This window comes from Cupressus sempervirens, chromosome 7, assembly GCF_028749045.1.
Source record: "Cupressus sempervirens isolate cs-2001-9-10 chromosome 7, ASM2874904v1, whole genome shotgun sequence".
Lineage (NCBI taxonomy): Eukaryota > Viridiplantae > Streptophyta > Pinopsida > Cupressales > Cupressaceae > Cupressus > Cupressus sempervirens.
This window is the reverse complement of record NC_143124.1, coordinates 533,289,839-533,313,284: the sequence shown is the minus strand read 5'-3', so window position 1 is coordinate 533,313,284 and position 23,446 is coordinate 533,289,839. Positions and strand designations below refer to the sequence as shown.

At 36.0% G+C, this 23,446-nt stretch overlaps 1 protein-coding gene across 5 annotated transcripts in view; it reads left to right on the top strand.

The window, feature by feature from the left end:
• Window positions 1–23,446, top strand: part of MEE44 (Nucleotidyltransferase family protein) — a 195,650-nt gene that overhangs the window by 79,263 nt on the left and 92,941 nt on the right. For all 5 annotated transcript variants that reach the window (XM_089791915.1, XM_089791913.1, XM_089791914.1 and 2 more), the window contains exons 8-10: window positions 10,020–10,091; window positions 10,220–10,504; window positions 21,715–21,834. In XM_089791915.1, coding sequence (XP_089648041.1) covers window positions 10,020–10,091; window positions 10,220–10,504; window positions 21,715–21,834 — 477 coding nt within the window. The remainder of the gene's footprint in view (window positions 1–10,019; window positions 10,092–10,219; window positions 10,505–21,714; window positions 21,835–23,446) is intronic.

Below are 23,446 nucleotides of genomic sequence, written 5' to 3'. Positions count from 1 at the left end.
AATAATGGAGAAGAATCAAAAGATTCAAAAGAACATATGAAGATTGGAAGAGAAATGGAAAAATGAAAAAAGTTAAAAACTAGAACAAAAAAATAGCAAATGGAATAAGATCTTACCTTTTTCAGCCATTGCAAGCTTGCAAATGTATAGGAATGATGCACAAACACTTGAAGAACACCAACAAATCAATCTTCAAACTCCTCCTTGCACAACCAGATGCTTGCTCAAAAACTTATGTGCTCTCCCTTAAGACAAAATAACCTCTTTATAAATATAAAATGACAATGAGAGGGCACAAAACCAATTAATAACACCATTTAGGTTTTATGGACACCAAAATATTATTAAAAAATGCTAATTAAACACCTTTCGAGCCATCCGTCTCTGCGGGTTCGAACTTGGTTTGAACTTGTTGACGTGATTTGCCCGGGTTCGAACTTAGTTCGAACCAAGAGTGCAAAAATCGCACCATGGTCGAATCGGACCCAAACTTTGAACTAGTTCGAACTTACCTTGGTCTGGAGGGGAGGGGGGGGGGGAAGGTACCTGTGCAACTTAGAAATAAACAATACATATGGTTGCAAATAACGGTAAATATGACAATTGTTAGATTGGCCACTCGTTACTTTTCTCTAAAAAAGTCTATGTTCTATAAGAAAGGAACTTAGACATTGAAGGCTCATTTGCCTCATTTAAAAACGATCTCTTTATTGAATACTTTAGGAGACATAGTGCTTGCTGGGGAATTAAATGCAAAGACAACAAATAATCAATCTTTACATCTGAGCAATGATGAAAAAGGAGAGAATAATCCATTATTCTTGGAAGAAGGCGGTGATTAATCTTCAAAAAGAGCTTCACAAGATAGAAATGGGGGTATTTATATATTGGGGCAGAATTATTGTGGTTGCGTAGTCTATTTGGCATAGTAATTTTAAATGGCACGAGAGATTGGCCAACTTTAGGGGGCATGGCTTGCAAAATCTACAATGGACAAAGTGCGGTGGATTACATTATTTTCTCTCAAAATCTTACATTTAGCGTGATAGAGTTCAACATTGGAGAAGGTCCTATAAAGATGAAATCAGATTACATGCCTCTATATATTAGGTTGGATTTAGTTCCACGTAATCCACATAATAAACAAGACTTCCAGAGCCAAAAGGCAACTGTTAACAAATTAAGAATCCCTATGAATCAAGAAAACAATGACATTCAACACTGTTCATAAACAACTTCTTCATGAAATAGACAATATCTTGATTGATGGAAGCATCAATAACGAGATTGGGCATGTGCATAGTAGTTTGCTGATTCCTATTATACACCATGTAATCCACATAATAAACTAGACTTCCAGAGTCAAAAGGAAGCTGTTAACAAATTAAGAATCCCTATGAATCAAAAAAACAATGTCATTCAACACTATTCATAAACAACTTCATGAAATAGACAATATCTTGATTGATGGAAGCATCAATAAGGAGATTGGGAATGTGCATACTAGTTTGCTGATTCCTATTATACACAAGGCTTATGTAAAAGATCTTGCTGTAGGAAGAGGGTTGTGAATACTTTTCTGGCAAATCTATAATACAATGAAGAGTGTAAGGCAGCCAAGTGATATGCAAAATTGGTCCAAGCAAAAAAGAGAAACAATTTACACTTCTATGGAACTCCTCATAGTGGATGATATCAAACTGGGAATAAAGAAAGTAGCAAGTGGTAAGGAAAGTGACATTGATGGGTTTCAAGCTTAATTTTTAAAGGGAGTTGATAGCCTCCCCCCTCATATAAAAGGAGTCTTCTATAGTGTTATTCAGGATGGTTTTCTAGTGGATTGGACAACTACTGTGGTTATTGCTCTCTTATCGCACTATTATGGTCAACCATCTTTTTGGGAGCATGTTGGAACGTAGAATCAACGGTTCCACAGAAGGTAAAGGAAAAAAGAAAAAGGGCCAACCAGTTTTAGGTGTAGGCATTATAATATTGATCATTGCATCATCCCCCCACATTTGATAGATAAAATATGGGACAATTAAGGAGTAAACCTAGTGGCTAACATGTAATTAGTGTGTTCAAAGGGGTAGGCAATTTGGGTAGTTGGTTTGTCATGACGGTTCATAGTTGTAACCCTTTGTCACTTTATATTCTATGTACTTGCATCCAATCATCATCATGATTGTGAATGAAAAAGTAATGTTGTCATGAGTTTGAATATATGAAAGTAAGCATTTCTTGAGATTAATAGAGTTGGCAAGTTCTCTGATACTGTGTTTTGTTGTATTATATTACTTTCATTGCTATTTGTTCTGTATGTGTTGAACTTGTTACCCAAAGTGGTAAATATTTAGTGTCCCTACCTTTAAAGAAATTGGGAGTGACATAGTAGGTATATGGTGAAGGACGCATAATGGGACAAACCATAAAAGATGGATGTAGCCATAACGAAGACCACACATTTTAGGAGTTGTTCAAGGGAGAAAGAGCATCAACATTGAACTTCATCTCATTGCTGCAAGTGTCAATAGAAACCCATGTGTTGAGATAGGCTGTGGGGAACAAGTTCCGAGAGTGTAGTGTAGCACTCTCTCAGAGTAAGGCCTATTTTTGAGTAGACTCTCACAATTTTTGGCACAAAGATTCTTGGTGTTATAGACCTCTCTGAGAGGAAGTTAGTTGAGAGAATAAATGCCAACAAATTCTTCGTTGGTTTGAGGAGAATGGGCAAAGGGAGATAGATGAAAGGGACGAGAGCAGGAGACGATAAGGCAACTCTGCATAAAGGAGAAATTAATGTCAAATTTGCTAAATAAAGACAAAAGTCAAAAAAAATACATAGATGAGTTTGAGGCTATTCAAAGTGCCTGAAGACTTGAGGAACAAGTGGAGCATTGAAGATCACTAAGGAGTTTTATGAAAGGAAGGCCAGAGGAAAGGATGCCCAAGGGAACCTGGTAGGGGTCACAACAATTGATCAAATTGAAGATGTATTAGAGGGTAACAAAGTAGATAGTGAAGAAAAAAACCACGATAGACTATTAAAAGGCACTAGAAGCTAGTTGGGAAACCTTAGTCGCACACCGAGGGAGGAGGCAAGTGAGGTTCGAGGGAGAGAAGAAGAGGCTGAGGATGGTGGTGCAAGGTATACTAGTGCAAACACGAGTGTTGGAGGGACAGGAGCACAATAGCCAAAGCAACGTATACGGCTCTAACACATTCATTTTCAGAATGAACAGTACATCGTTGGTAACAAATACTGTTGCCAAGTCTTAGAAACATAAATTGCCAAAATCCAAAGGTGACGGGAAGGAAGACCCCGTAAACCTATGAAACCATCTAGTGTGTCAACGAGGTGATAGATCAGGATGAATAGGCCAAGCAATTCCCAACCACGTTTAGGGAGTGGTGATAGATTGGTAATTGGACATGGATAAACTGAAGTCACCTCGTGGATGGAGAAGCAAAGGGTAGGAGATGCTAAGGCTGACCTAGAGAAGGAAATGATGACTAAGAGGATAGAGACACATGAAATGACGAGAACCTTCCTACAAACAAAGGTTGAGAAAAACATTTTTATGACAAATGATGCAGATAGAAGTTTCGGCAAAACTCAAGACCTCTTGGAGACTATTCCACAACTACGCATGACACTTCAAAACATTGTATGGTTCCAAATTGTACAACGTACTGTATGGACCAAACAAAGGATTCCATCAACCCTTCCTTAGACTTGATATTGCAGGCAATCAGCAGTGGTAGACATCCTATAGTGGTGGAGATAGGTATCCTCGACACCATCCTACCAAACACGATCATGGACAGAGGATATGGTGTCAATATGCTTCCTAAGGACACACAGAAGAAGTTGAGCAAACCTACATTGTGGCCACGAAATCTCCACTTGGTGGGGGCAAACCAACATGACATCAAGCTGATTGGGATGCTAATGGCAAAGAGGGTAATGATCGACGCTTAGGTGTTTGTGTTGGACTTTGTAGTAATCTCACTCAAGAAGGGCTATGATGAAATCCTTGGGAGAGGATGGTTGGTGACACAAAAGTGAGCCACAATTGGAAAAGAAATACCCTATCTATGATGAAAGGCAGAAGAAGGTTGACCATTGATCACAAAACATAGATGGTAAGCGAGGGCGTGAGATCCTCATGGTAGACTGAGTCCAAAGGAGTTACAGATGGTAAAGATGAAGGAAGTAGTGGATGAAACCTAGCGAGGAAGGTATCGTGGAGTTGGAGGGCTGCTTAGAGGATGACCTAGATTCAATGAATGGCTTCTTCCATTGGCAAATGGAAGATTACAAACTTTTTCATTGTAACATGCTTTAGGTGGATGAAGTGTCAAAGAAGGCCTTGCTTCCTCCTGCATATGAAGACTACACCACAAGGAGGCTTGAGTAAACGAGACATCAACACATTAGCTTGACACGTCAAAGCCAATTTGGTACGAGGAACCTTCATTACAAGTTACAAACCTTGAGGATGAAGCTAATCCAAGAAACGTCCTCGTAGGTGACTATTGGAACCCTGTCCTGAAAGCGACAATGTTCAAAATCTTTATGGAGGATATAGATGTGCAGATGTGGACATATAATGATTTAAAGAGAGTACCTCAGGATGCATTACATTTTGTTGGTACCTGGTGTTGTATTGGTACATAAGAGATCGTACATGATGAATAAGAAGTATTCCGCATGAGTTAATGAGGAGATAGAATGTATGTTGGGTGCGGGTATTATTTTTAGAGTGCAGACAAGAGAATTGGTCTCCTCCATAGTTATATCATTGAAGGAGGCAAACCAAATTTGCACGTGTAGATGTTAGATGCCCTTCATAAATAACATCTTGGAAGAGGTGGCAGGTCAGGAGATCTATTCATTCATGGATGGATTCTTCGGATATAATCACATAGCTATAACTAAGAAGGACAAATTAAAGATTACATTCGTGGTGGTGGATGGTGTCTATGCATATAATAGGATGCCCCTTGGCCTCTGTAATGCATCAACGACATTTCAAAGGATAATTTTACATATATTTGATAAAATGTTTGTTGGAAATTTCGAAGCCTTTTTGGACGTGTGGTCCATTTATAGTTTGCAAGACACACACTTGGTAGCTTGTTGTGTCACTCACTTTCAAAAATGCTTTCAAATGCAATATTGGCCATTGTGGTTCTCTCCTCATTGTTCTTTCCCTTTCCTTTCCTCTTCGCAGAAGCCATGTGTTTTACTTGCCACTTGTTACTCCCTCATCCTTCCTATGAGTCTCTAATTGTGCTCTTGCTAGGATTCCTTATATTGGTTTTCACTATATTGTGAAATATCTTAAATGGCCTTGCCGCTCTTATGCTTTTCTTTGTCTAACTATTCTTGTCCACATGCTCCCAGCTTGTATCTTTCCTTCTTCCACGCACACCAAGTCTCATCTATACGGTTTGTATGGGCTAGGCTGCTACTATATGCTAGTTTGTAGTCTCTTCCATATGCCTTGCCATACAGAATCCCACTCGTACTAATGGTCTCTTATATTCTATGATGGTCTTCTTTCTCTACTTGTCCATATGACTAACAACATGTGCAACTTCGTCCTTTCTTGTCCGTGTACAACCTCTTCCCTTTGTACGACTTCCTCTGTACTTGTCCCATGTATGACCTCTTCCTTGCATATGACCTTCATGCTTGCCTCTTCTTTATTTGGTTCTTCCTTGGATTGTACGACCTATAGTTGTAAGAAGGTTGTATTGTGACGTAGGACCTCTATCTGTACAAAGGTTATCCCGCCTTGTCTTTTCTTCTCCTATGTGGTTTCACCTTATGTCCTGCGGTACTTTTTCTTGCCATCACTTATGGTTGAGCTCTCATTCCCCCAATGGTTTTATAATCTCTTTTCAGGGTTAGGTTTAGTTTTAGTCTTTTTTTGCTTCCATGTTTTCTTTCTTTTTTCTTTATCTTTTTCCTAATTTTTCTTAAGTATATATTAATATCACCTCTTGTACCTGGTTGCTTTTGTTGGTTTAAGAGGTTGTCTTCACTTTCAGTTTTGCTTTAAACATATTAATTTGAAACGCCTGCTTTTTTGCTTTATAAATTTTAAGTGTTGATCCGTTTACTGGGTTCTTTAGAGGATTATTAACCAGTCTAGATAATTTCACTACCCCATTTACTCCAACTTCGCTTATTATGTAAGGTCCCAACCAATAGATCTTGAATGTTCCTCGTCAGAGTTCTTTATGACTTTAATATTTAAGTACCAATTGTCCTAGCTGAAAATTCATTCTTCTTAAGTTTATCATGCCAAAACTTTCGCCTTCTTTGGGCCATGTCCATAGTCTATCATGTTGTCATTCTCCTTCCATCTCGCTTCAGTAGTGTATTGAGTTGCTCCTTCAAGCTTTCAACATCTCCTAGTCTGTGTTGAGGCCAGAATGACAGAGAGAGAGAGGCTTAGTTGGTGGAGGAGAGAGTTGAGCAAGCATTGTTGGAAGCTTGTCTCCCCATAGCTATGGAGTTGGTAGATAAGGACAGGGAGATTTTTTAGGCAACGTATATGGTGAAGTCAACTACGAAGCGTCGGATGTTAGTTTAAAGTAATTTGAAATGTAGGACAAAGCAAGTGGATAAGCTCGGGGAGCAGCTGGTAGCTTCTACCCCACTGCCTCATTCATTAGGAATGCATCCTTAGCCCTTTTTGATGTCTTTCTTGTATATTTGCTTATGATTTGTGAGTTTGTATATATAAATGTAAGCATGTCCTGAGATTATATTACTTTCCTTGCTATTTATCTTGTATGTTTTAAACTTGTTTCCCGAAGTAGTAAACATGAGAAGCTTATTGCCGTTTTGTGGACTTAAAGAAATCCTTTGACACGATACCTAAAATCAAGCTGTGGAACAAGATGGAACAAAATGTTATCTCATACTTTGTTTGGTTTATACATTGATAAATTAGAACATTGGTAGATGAAATAAATGGAGCAGCCAAATTGGTAAGATATGGGGTGAAGCTACTTTTATATGCCTAAGATCTTATATTGATATCAAAAACAACTCAAGGATTAAGAGATCACTTAGGGGCTTTGGAACACTTTTGTTAGGAAGTTGTGATGTAGGTGAACATAACAAAACAAAAATCATGGAATTTTCTTTGAAGAGGAAGGGAAAAAATACTACCTTTGAGAAACTATGTAAGAATACAAATGGTTGGGGATTGATTTCCTTTATAGACTTGGTAGACTTGTTGAGTGGAAAACTAAGTTATCAGTGCCCTTTGTGAAGAGCTGGAGGCGGATTCAAATGCGGGTGGAAGTGATGGCTGATGTTGATATGCAGGGGATGCACACAATTCAGTTAAATGCATCCTACTACTACTACTACTACTACTACTAATATTTGCACATCATATTGATATTGTCGTAAAGGTTTATTATGCTCATAATGGATATTATTTGTACACCCGTTCAAATACGTTAGCTTACATCATATTATTAATATTTGAGCTTAATATGCGTTTGGTTTAATGCATTTATCACTTAATTCTTTTTGTTTTGCGAATGCGGGTCACATACTTCACTGTCTTACTACCATATTTTTTTATTTCATTCATTATTATTTTATTTAAATATATATTAAATAATGTAGTGTTACAAATCACATTTAATTAATATTTAATTCTATACAATATTTTCTAGATATTAGATAAATATTAAATTATTGTTAATATGTATATTAATTAATATTACTAACAATTAATATTTCTATATTATTTAATCTTAATACTTAACCTTTAATTAATACTAATATATTTCCTTCTTCAATTAATATTACTGTCAATTAAATTTTTTGTAGTATACAATCAAATGATACAGTTTTGTATATTTCATGCATTTCTTTGTACATATATAGACACCCAAATACATCGAAAACCCCCAAAACAATTTCATGCATCTATGCATAGAATTCTTGCACCCGCATCCGCACCCACAGTCACTTCAGTAACTTAGGTGAGAAGGGTATATGGGGAATGGAAAATGTCATATCTACTAAAAAATGGATACAAAAACAATGAATTTGGGATTAGAAAACCAAGAAAACTCTTTCATTTGTTGGTCATGTCAGTTGTCTTTTATGGCTACAAAGTTTGGGGACACATGGAGATAGCTAGAGAGGATTCCAAAATACTTAATCACAAGCAATCTCAAAGTCAAGACCTCAAGGCCTTTTGAAATTCTTTCATTAGAAGTCGTGATTTTCTTGTTGGCGGCATCAGTGATAGCTCAGTTATTGAACTATTTAAGGAAACTTGAAAACATGTATAACCAATGATGGTTTGAAATTGTGGTGAAAAAAGGGTTTGATTTGCAGAAAGGAAACTTGGACATAAAGTTGTCGAGCATGTGGAACATCAAGTTGCAAGAGTGTCTTAATGCCAATGTGCAAATAAAATTTTTTTTTATAGAAAAAATTTCACACTGCCACGTGGACTAATAACATAGGTTGGAAAAAGGCTCTTTGCATCAAAGTGTTTAACCCAAACCAGGAGCATAGTGATAAGGCTTACCTAGGGGCATTTGTGAAAGGAAAGCTAGGTTGTTAGCCACACAGTTGAGGATGTGTTTGTATCATCTCAAACGTGAGACATGTAGATGGAAAAGACCCAAAGAGGACTTTGCATGCTTTACTAGGCGATTGTGATTGACACTAAATGAAACTTTCTCATAGAGTGCATTGCATATGAAGACATTTGGGCTTAGTATGAAATCATCTTGAAGGTTGAAAACATGCACAAATTATTTGAGGATAAGATCAACTAGATTGTGTGTTTGATTTTCAAGATCCATAGTAGCACATGAGATATGGAAAGGAGTCTTGAGCAAACTTAAGGTTTTGATTCCATTAGCAAAACATGGGGATTCACACCCCCCTCCCAAACCTCAAATTACCTATCCCTAGGACATCCCTATACTGGGTACTTGACTACCCAAGTACCCCCACCTCCGCCATTTTGGAGCCATGCCAGTGCTGGGATGGGTACTTGAATTTTTATTTGAATTGTTATTTTTGAATGTTACAATTGGGATATGTTACTATGTTGAATGTTTAGTCGTTCTAGTTTGTGTTGCTATTTTGCCATGTTCAAGTATTTTAATCTGGTATGTTACACTGAAACGTCATTTTAAGTTCTATATGTATACTATACAACACCCCTCTCTATTGCGTCCTCCCCTTGCTATTGTCTCCTGGCCATCCCCTTGCCATCCTGAAAATGAGACCCATGGTATCCTCGTCCAAGAAACTCATCCCACCGTCCCAACGTACCCTAGTACTGGTGTTACACTGCATTCCATAGTCCCTTAGACTGATTAGTCACATGCACGTATCCTTCATTGCACTTCTAGGGCAAATTAGGAAAGAGGCATAATGTGCAAAATGAACTCTCAGAGCAATGTCCCTTTCCTAATTTGCCCTAGAAGCACAATCACAACAAATTAGGGTTAGGGTTACATATTTACCAAGTAAAATATCTCTTTAAATAATGCGATCTTGGATTCAAATCTTGCAATTAGTATATAAGAAACATAAATACACATGCACACAAATATTCATACTTCCAATTGTTAGGGTTAGACAAGATCACATCAGGTTAAAGGGCTTTTAAAAAGCCCAGTACTGTCTGAGCTGGAAGAATAATTTTTTTTTAATTGATAAGATTCTCTGCAAAGCCATATCATTCCCATCTAGAATTAATTTTCAGAATTTGTATAGATTGTTATGCTGATTTTGAATATCTTTTCATGTTTAATGTGATGTTGGAACCTTGTAGAGATTTATTTTTCATGGCATTAGTAACAACAAATGTCCAAGGGCAGGGGAATATATATACATTCGACTGTTTGTGAACCAAGCTTTGGCACTCTTTAGAATCCTGGAAAGCTTTCAACATCAATCTGTACCTTAATTTTCTATTTTTCTAATTATAAACCATGTTAATGTTTTGCAGCATGCTGCAAGGTATCTTGCAGATCAGGAATGGGTCAAGAGTGATTCCCTTAAGACCATAGAGAACACAGCGGTATTGATTATTATAATTATATTTATGACCATTCATCAAGCTGATTGTCATGGTTCACTTTATCATTTTTTTATTTGAAGCCAGATTCTATTGATAGTTGAAAGTTAATATGTTTGTTCATGATGCAGATACCAATTATCATGCTTGTAGTGAATGGTCTTTCCCAAATTGGCAGCAGAAGTGAAGATCAATTAAAATCAAACACAAGTAGGACTAGAGCCTGGGAAGAGAAACAGGAAGGAATTATACATAATGCATTGGAATGTGCAAACCTGATGTGTTCTGTTAGATGTGATGGATCTGCTTGTGAAACTAAGAGAACACTGTGGTGTAGTAAAGATAATCGCGAGTCTGTACGCTTGGATATAAGCTTTGAATCACCATCACATACAGGACTAAAAACTGCTAATCTGGTGAGTATAATCTATTGCTTTTGATATTTCACTTAGGTAAATGAAATAGATCTTTGTTTTACTGACCAAGCCAAGTAATTGACATTTGTATGCAAATCTCAGGTGATATCTGCTTCATATAAGTGTAGTGTTAGTGTGGTTTTCTAGGAAGCATTGCTAATTTTGGATAGGTTTGTGTTTAGAAGGCAAAAATATTTCTCATCCATGCTATTTTAGAATAATTTGAAATGGTTTGATATTAATAATCTAATTCTTATTAGTGCTTGAAGGATTCATGCATGTTGGATAAATGATACTGGATTTTGCTTCTACAGTTGCTAGAATTTTTAGCTTGGTTGCAGCTTTTTAAGGAAGTACCATTCTAAATTGGGAGCATCATTAACAGCAGCTGAAAACTTGAGTTTTTAGATAAACACACAGTTTTTTTCAGTTATATTTTAGTCAGTCAGTAGGAGATATTACCAATTTAGGGAGATGATTTTTGGTAGTTTTAGAAGCTTTTTTGAACAGCTTGATTTATTGGCTAAGTTGCTGGCTCAGGTTCGGGGATGGGTTCAGGTTTGGGAATTTCTTTTTTCCCATTTGTGTTCGTGGATGGGTTTGTGTGTGTGTGTGTGTGTGTGTCAAAGAACCAAGAATCACTATTGGCAAGGCCTACTTGACTTGTGAATTGCATATGAATCGGCAAAGTGAAAAAACACTCAAAATTTAGAGATTTTAATGATTTGAAACTTATTTCATGCACCCTTTATTGAATATAACTTAAACCTACTATAACATCATCAAATAGAAGCTAACATACATAAACAAGGAACATAAATGATAAATCCATCACATATGTAAAATGTAAATTGTGGTTGAAGTAAATAGAAAACATAATCATTTGACATTGATATATAGAATTATGAATGTTGTCAAATCATAAATGTATGTAAAATCCATGAAACCATTGACACCAAATGTTCCATGAAACATGTATCTGTAACAGTAAAGTGTAAAATTGTAAATAGTAACACTGTAACTTGAATTTCAGTAGGTTGATATCTTTACTACTAATTGTTGGAAATTTTTAATCCTTTGGATTTTGTTAGTGCATTGAATAATCTTTCCATTGGTTTTGATCTCATGTTAAGTGGCTTTGTATTTGAGGAAAAATTGCCAGTCCTAAAGCAAGAATTCATTGAAAATTAATGATTGTAATATTTATTGCTTTGATAATATGATATATGATATATCTAATCTAATGAAAGGTTTTAAATGCCGCATATGATTGAAAGAGGTTAACGAGGATCTAGCTAATCTTCTTAGAATGTTTGAGTTCATGGTATGTTTGGTCAAGGAAGGTATTCTTGAAGTTATTTGTTTTTAGCAACATTCCTCCAAGGAAATCGTGGGATAGAGGCTTTGACCAAGTCATTGATCTAGAGTAGGGTGCCAAGTCTTTCATCACTACTCTCTTCTAACATCCTAGGGGACATAAGGAGATGAAAAAGGCAACTACAAAGTTGTTGGAAATGGGGCACATCCAACCTAGTTCAAGTCCTTTTGCTTCCCTCATAGTTTTCATGAAGAAGAAAGATGGCACAATATGGATATGCATTGACTATAGGACGCTGAATAAGTGAACTATCAAGAGTTAAGAGGTAATTCCTAGGATTGATGAATTGAGAGATTAACTTCACTAGGCAGTCCATTTAATCAAAATAGATCTTAGGTCAAGCTACCATCAAATGAAAGTTCAAGAGGAGGATATTCACAAGATGACATTCCAGTGTGTCTACAAACACTATGAGTTCTAGCCATGTCTTGGTTTGGCAAATGCTTTAGCAACCTTCAAGTCATGCATGAATCAAATTTTACACAATCAATTTATATACTTCATCCTTGTCTTTTGTGATGACATTTTGATCTAAAGCAAGATTTGGGAGGAACACCTATAAGGCATTGGTTAAGTATGAGGAATTCTTGAAGTGTAGACGTTGTTTGCCAAGGACTTAAAGTGTGAGATATCTATGACAAAGAACATATATCTAGGGCACATCATTAGAGCAAAGAGAGACCATGTGGGCATGCAGAAGATAAAAGCAATTTAGGACTAGCCTTCATAGAAGACTTTGACAGATTTCTGAGGACTCATCAACCTTTGCAGCTACTATAGGTGTATTGTTAAGGGATATTTCCAACTAGCCACATCCTTAACTGAACTAACAAAGAACAGAGTTTCTGTGTGGATTGAATGTTATAAAACACATTTGATAAGCTGAAAGACACAGTAATCTCATATCATGTGTTAGTGATTCTAGATTTCACCCATCCCTGCACATTGGAGTGAGATGTATAAGGAGAAGGAATTGGAGCCATGCTCATGTAAAACAAACATCTGATTGCTTTCAAAAGTGAAAAACTCAGAGGTAGAAAAGCTGTCCATTACTATATGGAAATGTTGGCCATCATGTATGCATTGGTCAAATTCAAATAGCAGTTGGTGAACACCTGATGTCTGGTCAAAATTGATCACAGTAACTTGAGATATTTTATGAACCAAAAGGGTCTAAATGAGTGGAAACAAAAGTGGGTGAGCAAAATCTAGGCCTATGACTTTGATGTTGACTATTTTGAAGTGGAGAAGAATGTTGTTGTTGATGTATTTTTGAGAAGGATGAAATGGTATATCCTTCTTTGTATTGCACAGATCGGAAGAATGCAATCATAGCACAGTATTCATGAATACGTTTGCAATGGATGTGTTGGAAGAGAGTCTGTTGGATGGTAGGTAGAGATTTACAATTGGACTCATTCTCTATAAGGAAAGAGTCTACTAGGTATTGGAATCAAGAATGAAGGGAAAGATTTTATGCGCAGTTCATGATATTCCACTAGCAGACCATCCCGAGTAGTTCAAGACTTACAAATAGATGAGGGAAAGTGATGCAGGAGTATCCAAGAGGAATCATCAAAATACTTATTGCATCACTTTTCAGAGTTTAAATCAGTTTGTGAATCTTGTTTTTTTCTGAATTGAGTGCAACTGTTCAATGAATGAGTACAAAATCCGTAAATGAGTGTAATTGCTGAAGACCAATCGACATGTGATAGCAAATAAAGATAGAGAAAAACTCAAGGTTATTAGAAATATGTTTATATATTTGAGCAAGTGAGAAATTAGAAATCTATCTTTTCTAAAGCAAAATGATACAACTATGAAAACCAAATGGGTAGTTGAAATGACATGGAGTGAGAGTGCACTGGAATGTGAAAGGTTTTTCATGAAAAAGTAAAAGAGATTAAGGCATATTGTTTTATTAATGCATGTGCAGGAATATAAAGAGATTTAATTTCAGGTTAAGAAATAACACAATGCAAAGACAAAACTTTTTGAAGCAGAGACATCATTGGAAAAATAAAAAAGAAATAACATAATGCAAATAAAATCTATTTTGAAGCAGAGACATCATTGGAAAAATACACAAAAGGCATGTGGAAGAAGGAAGGTGGATGGGTGCCAAAAATTGGAACCGTCATACACATACCAGGCCATTTACCGGAGAGAGCATAATCTTGAGTACACCTTGTACAATAAGGTGGAGTTTGTTCTTCATTGTTGGAACAAGTTGTCTACACCTTTACACCTCCTGGAATATGCACTATCTCCCAGGTATTATAGCATTGAGATGCTATTCCTGGCAGACTACCACCATACAAAGATCGTAAGGTTGCTAGGGGGTGAAGATGACATTTAGTAGGCTCTTTAGGGATTTTGAGGTGGCATTAAATGTTAGGAGAGAGTTCGCAAAGTTTCTCAGAAAAAAGATGCAAATCCTAATGCTATTAATGCCGAAAGTAGAATGTATGGTATTAGATGGTGGTACCTACATGGGCAAGGCTATATGTACCGTCAACCTCTTGCCATTAAGATCCTATTACAAGTAAGTGTTTAAGTTTTTCTTTCCTTTTTTATGGCCACTTACCTTGGAGAATTGACACTCTTAAATTTATGTTGTATTTTAGTTTTTTTAACTTTGTTTGTTGCATCTCTAAATTGTGAGCTCTTTTGCCGTTGAGCGCATTTGGAGTACATACTCCTTTATCCATTCAGTTTAGCCTAACCGGTTAGGTTCCAAGAAAGTAGAGGATTTGATATTCATTCATAACAATTTGCACCTGAGTTTTATTATGATAATAGATAAGCTTCTATTATTAGTTAATGGTTATCTATTTGCAACCTATTGTATATATTAGAATGTTTGTAATATTAGTTAGTTTGTAGTTATCTGTTAGCTTACTTTAGCTTTTTTTTAGCTAGAATAGAATGTTTCTATTCTTTATGATTGTTTCCTAAGGAAAAATCATTTTATTCTTTTGTATATATTGACCTCTCGGTCTTTGTTAATATCTAAGTTACCGGTTCGGGTTCGGTTCTAAGTTCGGAGTTCGAGAACCGGTTCGCAAGTTCGTCAAAATTTTGGAAAGGGGTTTGGGTTCATTAGTACAAAAAATATAAAAATTATAAAAAATATGTATATACAAATATTTATGAAGTATGAGTTGGAATTAGAATGTAGCATAGTAGCATAAGCACATTTAAATAACAAAAACACAATAAACTTGTAATCGTAGTGATCTTACCATCATATGGTCATAGTGCTCATACCATCATATAGTTCAACATCAAAGATTCAAAACATTAAAAATAAATTGTAGCATCAAGTTCAAGTATCATTGTTTCACATTCATTGTTCAACTAATGAAATACAAATCTATTAATATATTAAGTTCTTCAATCTTTATCTTCTTCTTCATATTCATCTTCTTCCCCTTATTCATTTTCTTCTTCTCTAGCATTAGTTGACTCAACAATAGAGCTAAGACCAATGGGATCAACAGCAGCAACAATGCTGTTGACATCAAATTCTTCAAAAAATGACAATGAGAGGCCACCAAAAGCATTTCATAACAACCTTTTAGGGTTGTGGATGCCAACAAGTTAATAAATTTTGGAAAAAAACATTTTTTTGCTGTCTCTGGGGCTCAGAAAGCATGTGGTTGTAATGGGGTTCAAACTCTGTTCAATTTTTTTGGCCTAGTTCACCCGGGAACCAGATCGAACCAACAAGCAAAAATTGGAACCCTGGTGAACCAGACCCAAACTTCTGCAAGTCCCGGGCAGGGGAGGTTCCTGTGCAACTTAGGTTAATATCAAGCAAATATTTACCAATTACTTCGTAATATGGTATTAGAGCCATTTCTTTGAATTTTTTCGAAAATAATTATAATTTCTTGTTCAAAATCATCAGAGCAATATTCTTCGAAATTATTTTCTGTGATATCTGCTTCTTATGACCATTTTTTTGCAATTGCCATCTACTTTTTTCTACATATTTCCACCGTTTTTCATGGTTTTTTTTTGCAGGAGGGTCATTTTTGTTCAAATCCCTAATTTTCTGTACCATATCAATTTTTTTTGGGACACAAGTAGTAGGTTTTTTGAGATCTCAATTGGGTTGTCGTCTTTTTTTTTTGGGTGCTTCAATTTTTGAGCCAACAGATCTAGGAACCAACATTTTTTTGGGTTTTTCGAGCTCTCTTCTTGGTACCCCATCAAATTTTTTGGCTTTTCAGTTTTTTCCTCAAAGTACATGTCTACATAGATTTTCACATTTTTTGATTGAGAAACGTGCTATGGCATCTTTGATTAATATTCTGCTTGAGAGCAATTCAAAATTTAATGGTTAGAATTATGGCACCTGGAAGCAATAGATAATAGCAATTTTTTAATATTGGAATATTGATCAGATTGTTCTAGGTGTTACACAACGTTCGACTGCCCTTGGTGCTGATAAGGATACATGGGATCTCAATAGTTAGAGGGTAGTAATGCTTCTCAAATTATTCGTAGTTGATGATCAGCTCTCTTAGATTCCATCTAGCAAGACAACTGCTGAGATATGGGCACATCTCAAAAATCTTCATGAGACTTTTGATAAAAGTAGAGCTTTTTTCTTGAAGAACACTTTGTTTTCTATTATCATGGATGAGTGAACATCGCTCTAGGCTCACCTTAATAGGATTCAGAAAATTTGTGATCAATTGCTTGCCATTGGTAGCAAGATGGAGGAAGAGGACATTGTGGACATCACTCTTTGGAGTTTACCCACATCCTGTGTGCATTTTATCGAGACTCTCAACATTACTTCTTCTGGTATTGATATGAAATTAACAGATCTCTGCACACTTTTGCTTTAGCAAGATTGGTGGAAACAACAGTTCAGTAGCAGTTCTTGCTCCACCTCCTCAGAGAAAGCCTTTGCTACTAAATCCTCTTAGAAGGATAAAGGCAAGTCTCAGGGGTCTTCTCAGCAGAAATCCTCTGCTCCAGATTCAAAGGGCTCCCAGAAGAAGAACATTCAATGCAACTATTGCTACAAGTTTGGTCACATTAAGATTGAATGTCTGAAAAACTTATCTGCCCAATCTAAGCAATCAAATTCGCAACCCAAATTGAATAGTGCAAAGCACATTGAGCAGACACAATCTACCCTTTTACGCCTTCATGGCTAAAAGACCTGTAGATCATGTGAAGTCATCTGCCTGGTACTATGATAACCCTGAAATAAATTCTAAATAAGCTCCTAGTTATGCATGTAATCCAAATTAAGGAAACTATATTTGAAATAATAATAATAATAATAATTAAAAATAAAATCTTACCTTTATTTTTGTATGTAGTGTTTTAATACAATAGATGAAATATGGATATAATATTTGAAAGTTATACATAATGGAACTATAATAAGCAAATAATTAATCAACAACCAAATGTTTTTATATTATCAAGTAAATATTACCAAAATATACAAGTACCCGATTCAAGCCAATCCATGAGAAAAAGGCACGACTAGTCAGACAAAAGCATTGGATATCATATATATATACATATGAATATGGCATGATTGAATGGGCAAACGGAGAGGAGAATATAGTTATCCGACAATACTTAGACATCCATTATCCCTTTTACATCATATATTGTTAGAATATAGTTATTGGAAGGAAATATTCAGGAAAGACAAATGCATAGAGATAAAGGTTGAAGCGGTTAATTAAGGCATCATACATAGACACATCAACGTCAACATAGATCATATACAAGTAGGGCCCAAACCATAAATGCAAGTATTGTGCGTTAGAAAGAACACCTAGTATCTGGAAAATTATACGATACTTAATAACACCACACCAACATTGGATACAAGACACATAAATTGGAGGACAACCCTTAGACATGAACATCGTGTAGGAAAAAGAAGAAAGCGAGGTCCAATGGTCTACACAAGTGACAAAGATAACACTTTGTAAAGTAATACTTAGTCAAAGCACTACATATATATAATAAGGAATCCCAACCACATGCAAGTGATAGAGGAAGTATTGACTGCTAGTATATAGTGATCAGAGTGAAGTCTGGAATCAATCGTTCTAAACAAAGGTATGATGCAAACTATTAGTGAGAACTCATATCCTTAGAGACCAAATAAACCTAGTAGAAGATAATTGTTATGAATGTCAAGTGAAATCCAGAGACTAGAGGACATTCATAATTGAATGTCAGAATTTGTAATTGGATTCAGGAGGGAGGGATTAGTAAAGAAACCCTTAGGAGCAATATATATTGTAGTGGTTAAACATATGAATATGTCAGAGATTAGACACTTGGGTTGAGCTGGGATCTATACCAAGTAGTGTTATCAATCAGAGATCCCAAAAGAGGCCCAAGGAAGACGTTCTTCATATGATGATTATCTAATTGAGATATAATTCTCACTAGGGGTTAGGTGATTTGAGAAGAATCTCTCTCGAGGAATTAGGAGGGGTTAGCAAGGGTAGTTTTTAGATTAATGTCTAATTAGCTCAATATTTCTAATATGTTTAATCTATATTTTTCCTATATTGTACTGATGAATTATTGCAGGTTACAACATTCAACCTTAATCCCGAAGCGGGGACATTACATGTACATTGATTCAGGTGCCTCTAGTCATTTCACCCATCATAGAGACTGGTTCACTGATTACTAGCATTATTTAGATTCTGTTCAAAAGGAAATAAGGCTCGTGAGTTGAAGATAGAAATAGTGTAATGTTTTGTAAAATGCACGTGATTTCTAGAATAATAGACCCACAAATGTTTGCTAGTAAAAAACATGATTTATTGATAAAAAATGCCAAAAACACTTGAATGAATTCATATATAGCTTCTTTTGGTACATTCTTTTGTATCTTGTGCTTGCGTTGTCATAATGGTCTATAGATCTCATGTGCCCACCAATCTCGAGGTGTGAGGTAGGATTTGATCCCATCAAATAATTAAATTGAATATCAAGATATTCAATATTAACAACAAAGAAGCAAATGACTCCCTAAGTAAGACTTTCAAACAAATTTTTTGTAGAGGATAAGATTGACAACTAAAATAATGAAGAATAATAAAGAAGATTTCTATGTTGTATCATGAGGACTTAATTGACCATTAAGGGCTAGATTTTACAATACTACATTAGTACAAGTGTTTATGTTCATGATGAAACTTGAAGAGATAGTTAATGATGAACCACAAGGTGTGAGGTAAGTTGCTCCAATGATGTCTTGTTCTATTTGAAAGGTGAATCTTGAACCTTCTCCATGTAGGTGGCATGCTACTGACTCTTGCACCTTTTGTTACAACTTGACACTCGTTTTTAAAAGAATTTATGTCTTCAAGAGTGCTTTTTGGCTTTCATAAGCAATTTATCACATGTTTTCGAGATCACTTTTGATGCTCAACCTTTGGAGGGGGCATATGTGGACTTGGAGGCACCTTAATCATCTGTTTTTCCATTAACGACTTTGACATACAAGTGTCTAGGGGTGCACCTAGGTGTACTTGACCTTCTCTTCTAATTTCTCATTGACAGTTTGATACTTCACTTTCTTAGGACATTTTTGAAACGTGGGAGCCCTTTATTATGCTTTCACTTGATTTGAACACTGAAGGGAGTTCTTGTGCTTCAAGAGGGTATGCTGGACTGTTTTCATGTTATGCAAGTGACATTTTTACATTTGACTAGGTGGATGCTGAAAGGGTTTGGTGTCTCTTTTTGGTGCATTTTAATATAACATTCCCACATTAAGTTGCTAGGAAAGCCCAAGAGATTAGGTGCCCCATTTTGGTCTAATTTGTTGTTGAATTTTCCAATTAAGTGGGAAAAGTTGTAGTTTGAAGTTGACCTACTAGGGCCTTTTCACTTTTCACTAATGTGATTAAAAGCATCTTGTTACTTGCTAGGACGATTTTTGATGCAAAAGCATCCTGGGGTAGTTGGTAATCTTGTATGTCTGAATTTGGTTTTTGGTGAGCTTAGTTGAAGAATGGCGTTGCATGGTCATTTGGTGGTAGTTCTTAGTCTGAAGATGTAGCTTCACCGACAGACTCAGTGACTAGTCGAAGATGTTGCTTTACCAAACATGCTTTGTGGATGAGCTTGTGCTTGGTAGATGTTTCTTGTTCGGTTGATGTTCGGCTTAGTTGATGCTTGATTGATATGGGTGTGCTCGGTTGCTATGCTAACGAGCTCGGTCGGTGTGTTCACCGACGTGTGCATTCTTGATTGTTTTGGCTGGCCGACTTGTGCACTTAATTTGGATGCATTGCTCATGACGTGGATTGACCATTGGGGTGTGTGAGGACCTATTTCTGGTTTTGGTCCTTTCTCGTATGTGCATTTAATGATTGTTGTAACCCAACCCAAGGCATAATATGTGTAAAAGGAGGGTTTGGATAGCATTGTAAGGCAATAAAGAAAGCTGGGAAGAACAACAAAATAGCAGTTGATAGAGCTAGTAGTTGAGCGTGGGCTTAGGAAACAAGAAGGTTGCTTGGTGGCTTGTGAGCACAAGTTTAGATTCTTCTTGGGGTTTCTACCAGGTTGCTGTTGTTCAATTTGGGCTAGCTAGGGCTTATTGGGATCTTGTGAGATCTTGTTGAACTGTTGTTGTATGGTAATGGCCGTAACCGAGAAGGCCTTACAGCCCGGCATGTTGCATGTACTCAATTGGTGAAGGAATAAAAGATTGAATTGCTGTTATTTCTTGTGTTGTGTTGAGCTTCCGCTGAGATTGTTTAGCAGCTTGGCTGGATAGGCTGTTTTCAGACCCTCCAACCTTGTAGGTGCTGTGTCAGTTTTCATTGTAAGTGTCTTTTGACTTGCAAGAATCATTTTATTTTTCATCCTCAAATGCACTTATTTTGATATATTAAGCCCTTACGCCACTTGAACTTGACTTAAATGTGACATTTATCCTCATTGATGCTTCCTACGAACCTAGGAAACATTTAAAAGAGTTTTTGATCTCCAAGTATGACACTGTTTCTTTTCTGCAAGCTTTGGTCCACTTGTGTACTTTTTTCGACTTGAAATTTCTGAACAGTATATTGTCTTTGTCAGAATGTGTCTCAGAAACCTTGATGATCACTTCTTTACCTTAGAATGTCTTTGCCATTCCTTCATCATCCAACTTTCCATGTTCACCTTGCCTGATGCTCTCAATAATTTCTTTAAATTGTCCTATAAACATGTTGGCTAAATATGACAATGAAAACTTTGTTAACCACTACAGACAATGACTCTAGAATGGCTTAGAAATAAGCAGACATCCTTTTGGCTTGACCTTTGACTCCTTATGAATAATTTTGAACGGTTACAAGAGATCCAAGCAAGTTTGCATGTGTATTTTTAAATTTTCAATTAGGCTATGGCGCAGCACATTCAGACTTGTTACTGGTATGTTCATTGTCACGTTTAATAAAAATTCTTAGAATGTGTTTGGCAAGGTTTTATGGGGTTTTGAAAAAGCAAGTTATCTTGAACACAAGTTTGCTATATATTATCAGAAATCACCTTGGAAATAGAACTGGCTTTCCTTTGTATGAGATAAGATAAATTTATTAATTTGAAAATGTCCATATGCTAATTTATGCTTACTCTAAAGAGAAATTAGGACTATAGATATGTTATTCTGATTAAGGTCTTATAGCATTGAATTTTGTTGTTAGTTTGGGTTACATTCTGAAGATTGTACTTGAGTCGGTTTCCGGTGTGAAATAATATAATACTAAAACATTATATACTTGAGTAAATCATATATGTTATTTATCTGTATGTATGATGAAATCAGGTGAGGGAGCTTGTTGGTCGGTTTCCTGCAGTTGTACCTCTGGCTCTAGTATTGAAACAATTCCTAACTGACAGAAGTTTGGATCATTCCTATTCTGGTGGTTTGAGCTCATACTGTCTGGTAAGCTGTGCTGCACAAGTCTGGTTTTTCTATTCTCTAATTAAATCAATAGATTCCCTTTTTCTTTATTTGTCTCTTTGTCCATTTTGGGTGAGGCATTTTGATGGAGTCACTTCAAAATCATTGCTTAGTATCTACAAGACCTTCCTAAAATCGTTTTCTGTCTTCTTGATTGTTTCATATTATTTACATAGATTCTGTCAAGTTGCTTAAAAATTGAAAATGATTTCAATTTTGCACAGATGTCCACAATGGGCCAATGTGTAGATTCTTCTTCTATAACAAGAAACATGCTCTTCAAACAAACAAATTCAAGAGAATACATAAATATTATTAATGCTACAGTATGAATTATACATACATGAGGCGATTAAGACATGAGCTTGTTGGAAGTTGTCATTGATGTGAAAGTGAGTAGATAAAGCTGTTGGAAATTGTCACTAATGTCAAAGAAGATTGGTGTAGATTATTTGCTATTGATGTCAAAAGGATCAAAAGAAATTCCTTGTCCAAAATAATCCTATTGCAAATGATGAAGAAGATCATTCAGAAGTAGATGAAGAGGACAAAGTAAATAATGATGCTTCTGATGATAAATAATAATATATAATATTGTAGTTGAAAGAGAGTATATAAAATTAAAGATAAATAACCCATGTATATTATTCTAAGTTGCTAAGAATGGATTCATGGGGCAGTGATTAGAGAATACAAGGGGGCAGAATACCTGCTAAAGGCAATATCCTATCTTTACCTAGCCAATTTCATTGTCATCTTGTTCATTCTGCCCTTCTTCCTTCACTCTCTCTTTTCCGTTATATTAACCTTTGGCATTTTCTTCTGGCTGTCCTGCTAGCTTGGAATGTACCCCCACACAGCTATGGCACCAATAAGAGGATAAATCCTTTCCCAGCTGGATGTATCAAAGTTCTGATGTGTAACTTCCAGGTCTCAAAGAGCTTCATTTCTCTTTAGTTGATATTGGTGTTCTTTGCAGTATACTTCTGGACATTAATTTATTAGTAAAGAACCCAACTGGCTCACACCACTGTAATGCTGGATAATATTCGTTTTTATGTTTGAACTGTCTTGCAATCTTGTGGGGTTTTTCAGAATATATGTTTTTTGTGATTTTTCAAGAGATATGAAATACTGAAGTAATGCTGAAAGAAGTTCAAATTGATAACTAGCAACAATGTCCAACTGGCTATTGTCTTGCAATTACAATGTGCACATTTTTTACTCCAATTTTAGAAGAAATTACAATCAAACATAAGAAGCTGTAGGTGATTGATGGAGATAGCTAATTGCAGTAGAGTAGCAGATGATAATCCGATCATACTAACAGCCCAACCAGCTCCAGACCAATAATGCAGATCACCTTGGTAATGGTGCTGCCTCTTGTGACTGAAACGCTGAAATATCTGTGCCAAAATGCAAGTCAATGCTGCCTGCCAATACAGATATATTAGGCACCCAAAATTCAGTATTTGCAGATTTAACTCGTGCTAGTAGCAGAGATATTAGACTCCTAACGACAGTGATGAAAAACCAATCTTCAGCACAAATAATTGTACTGTAACAGCAATATTAACTGGAGCCTGATAGGGTC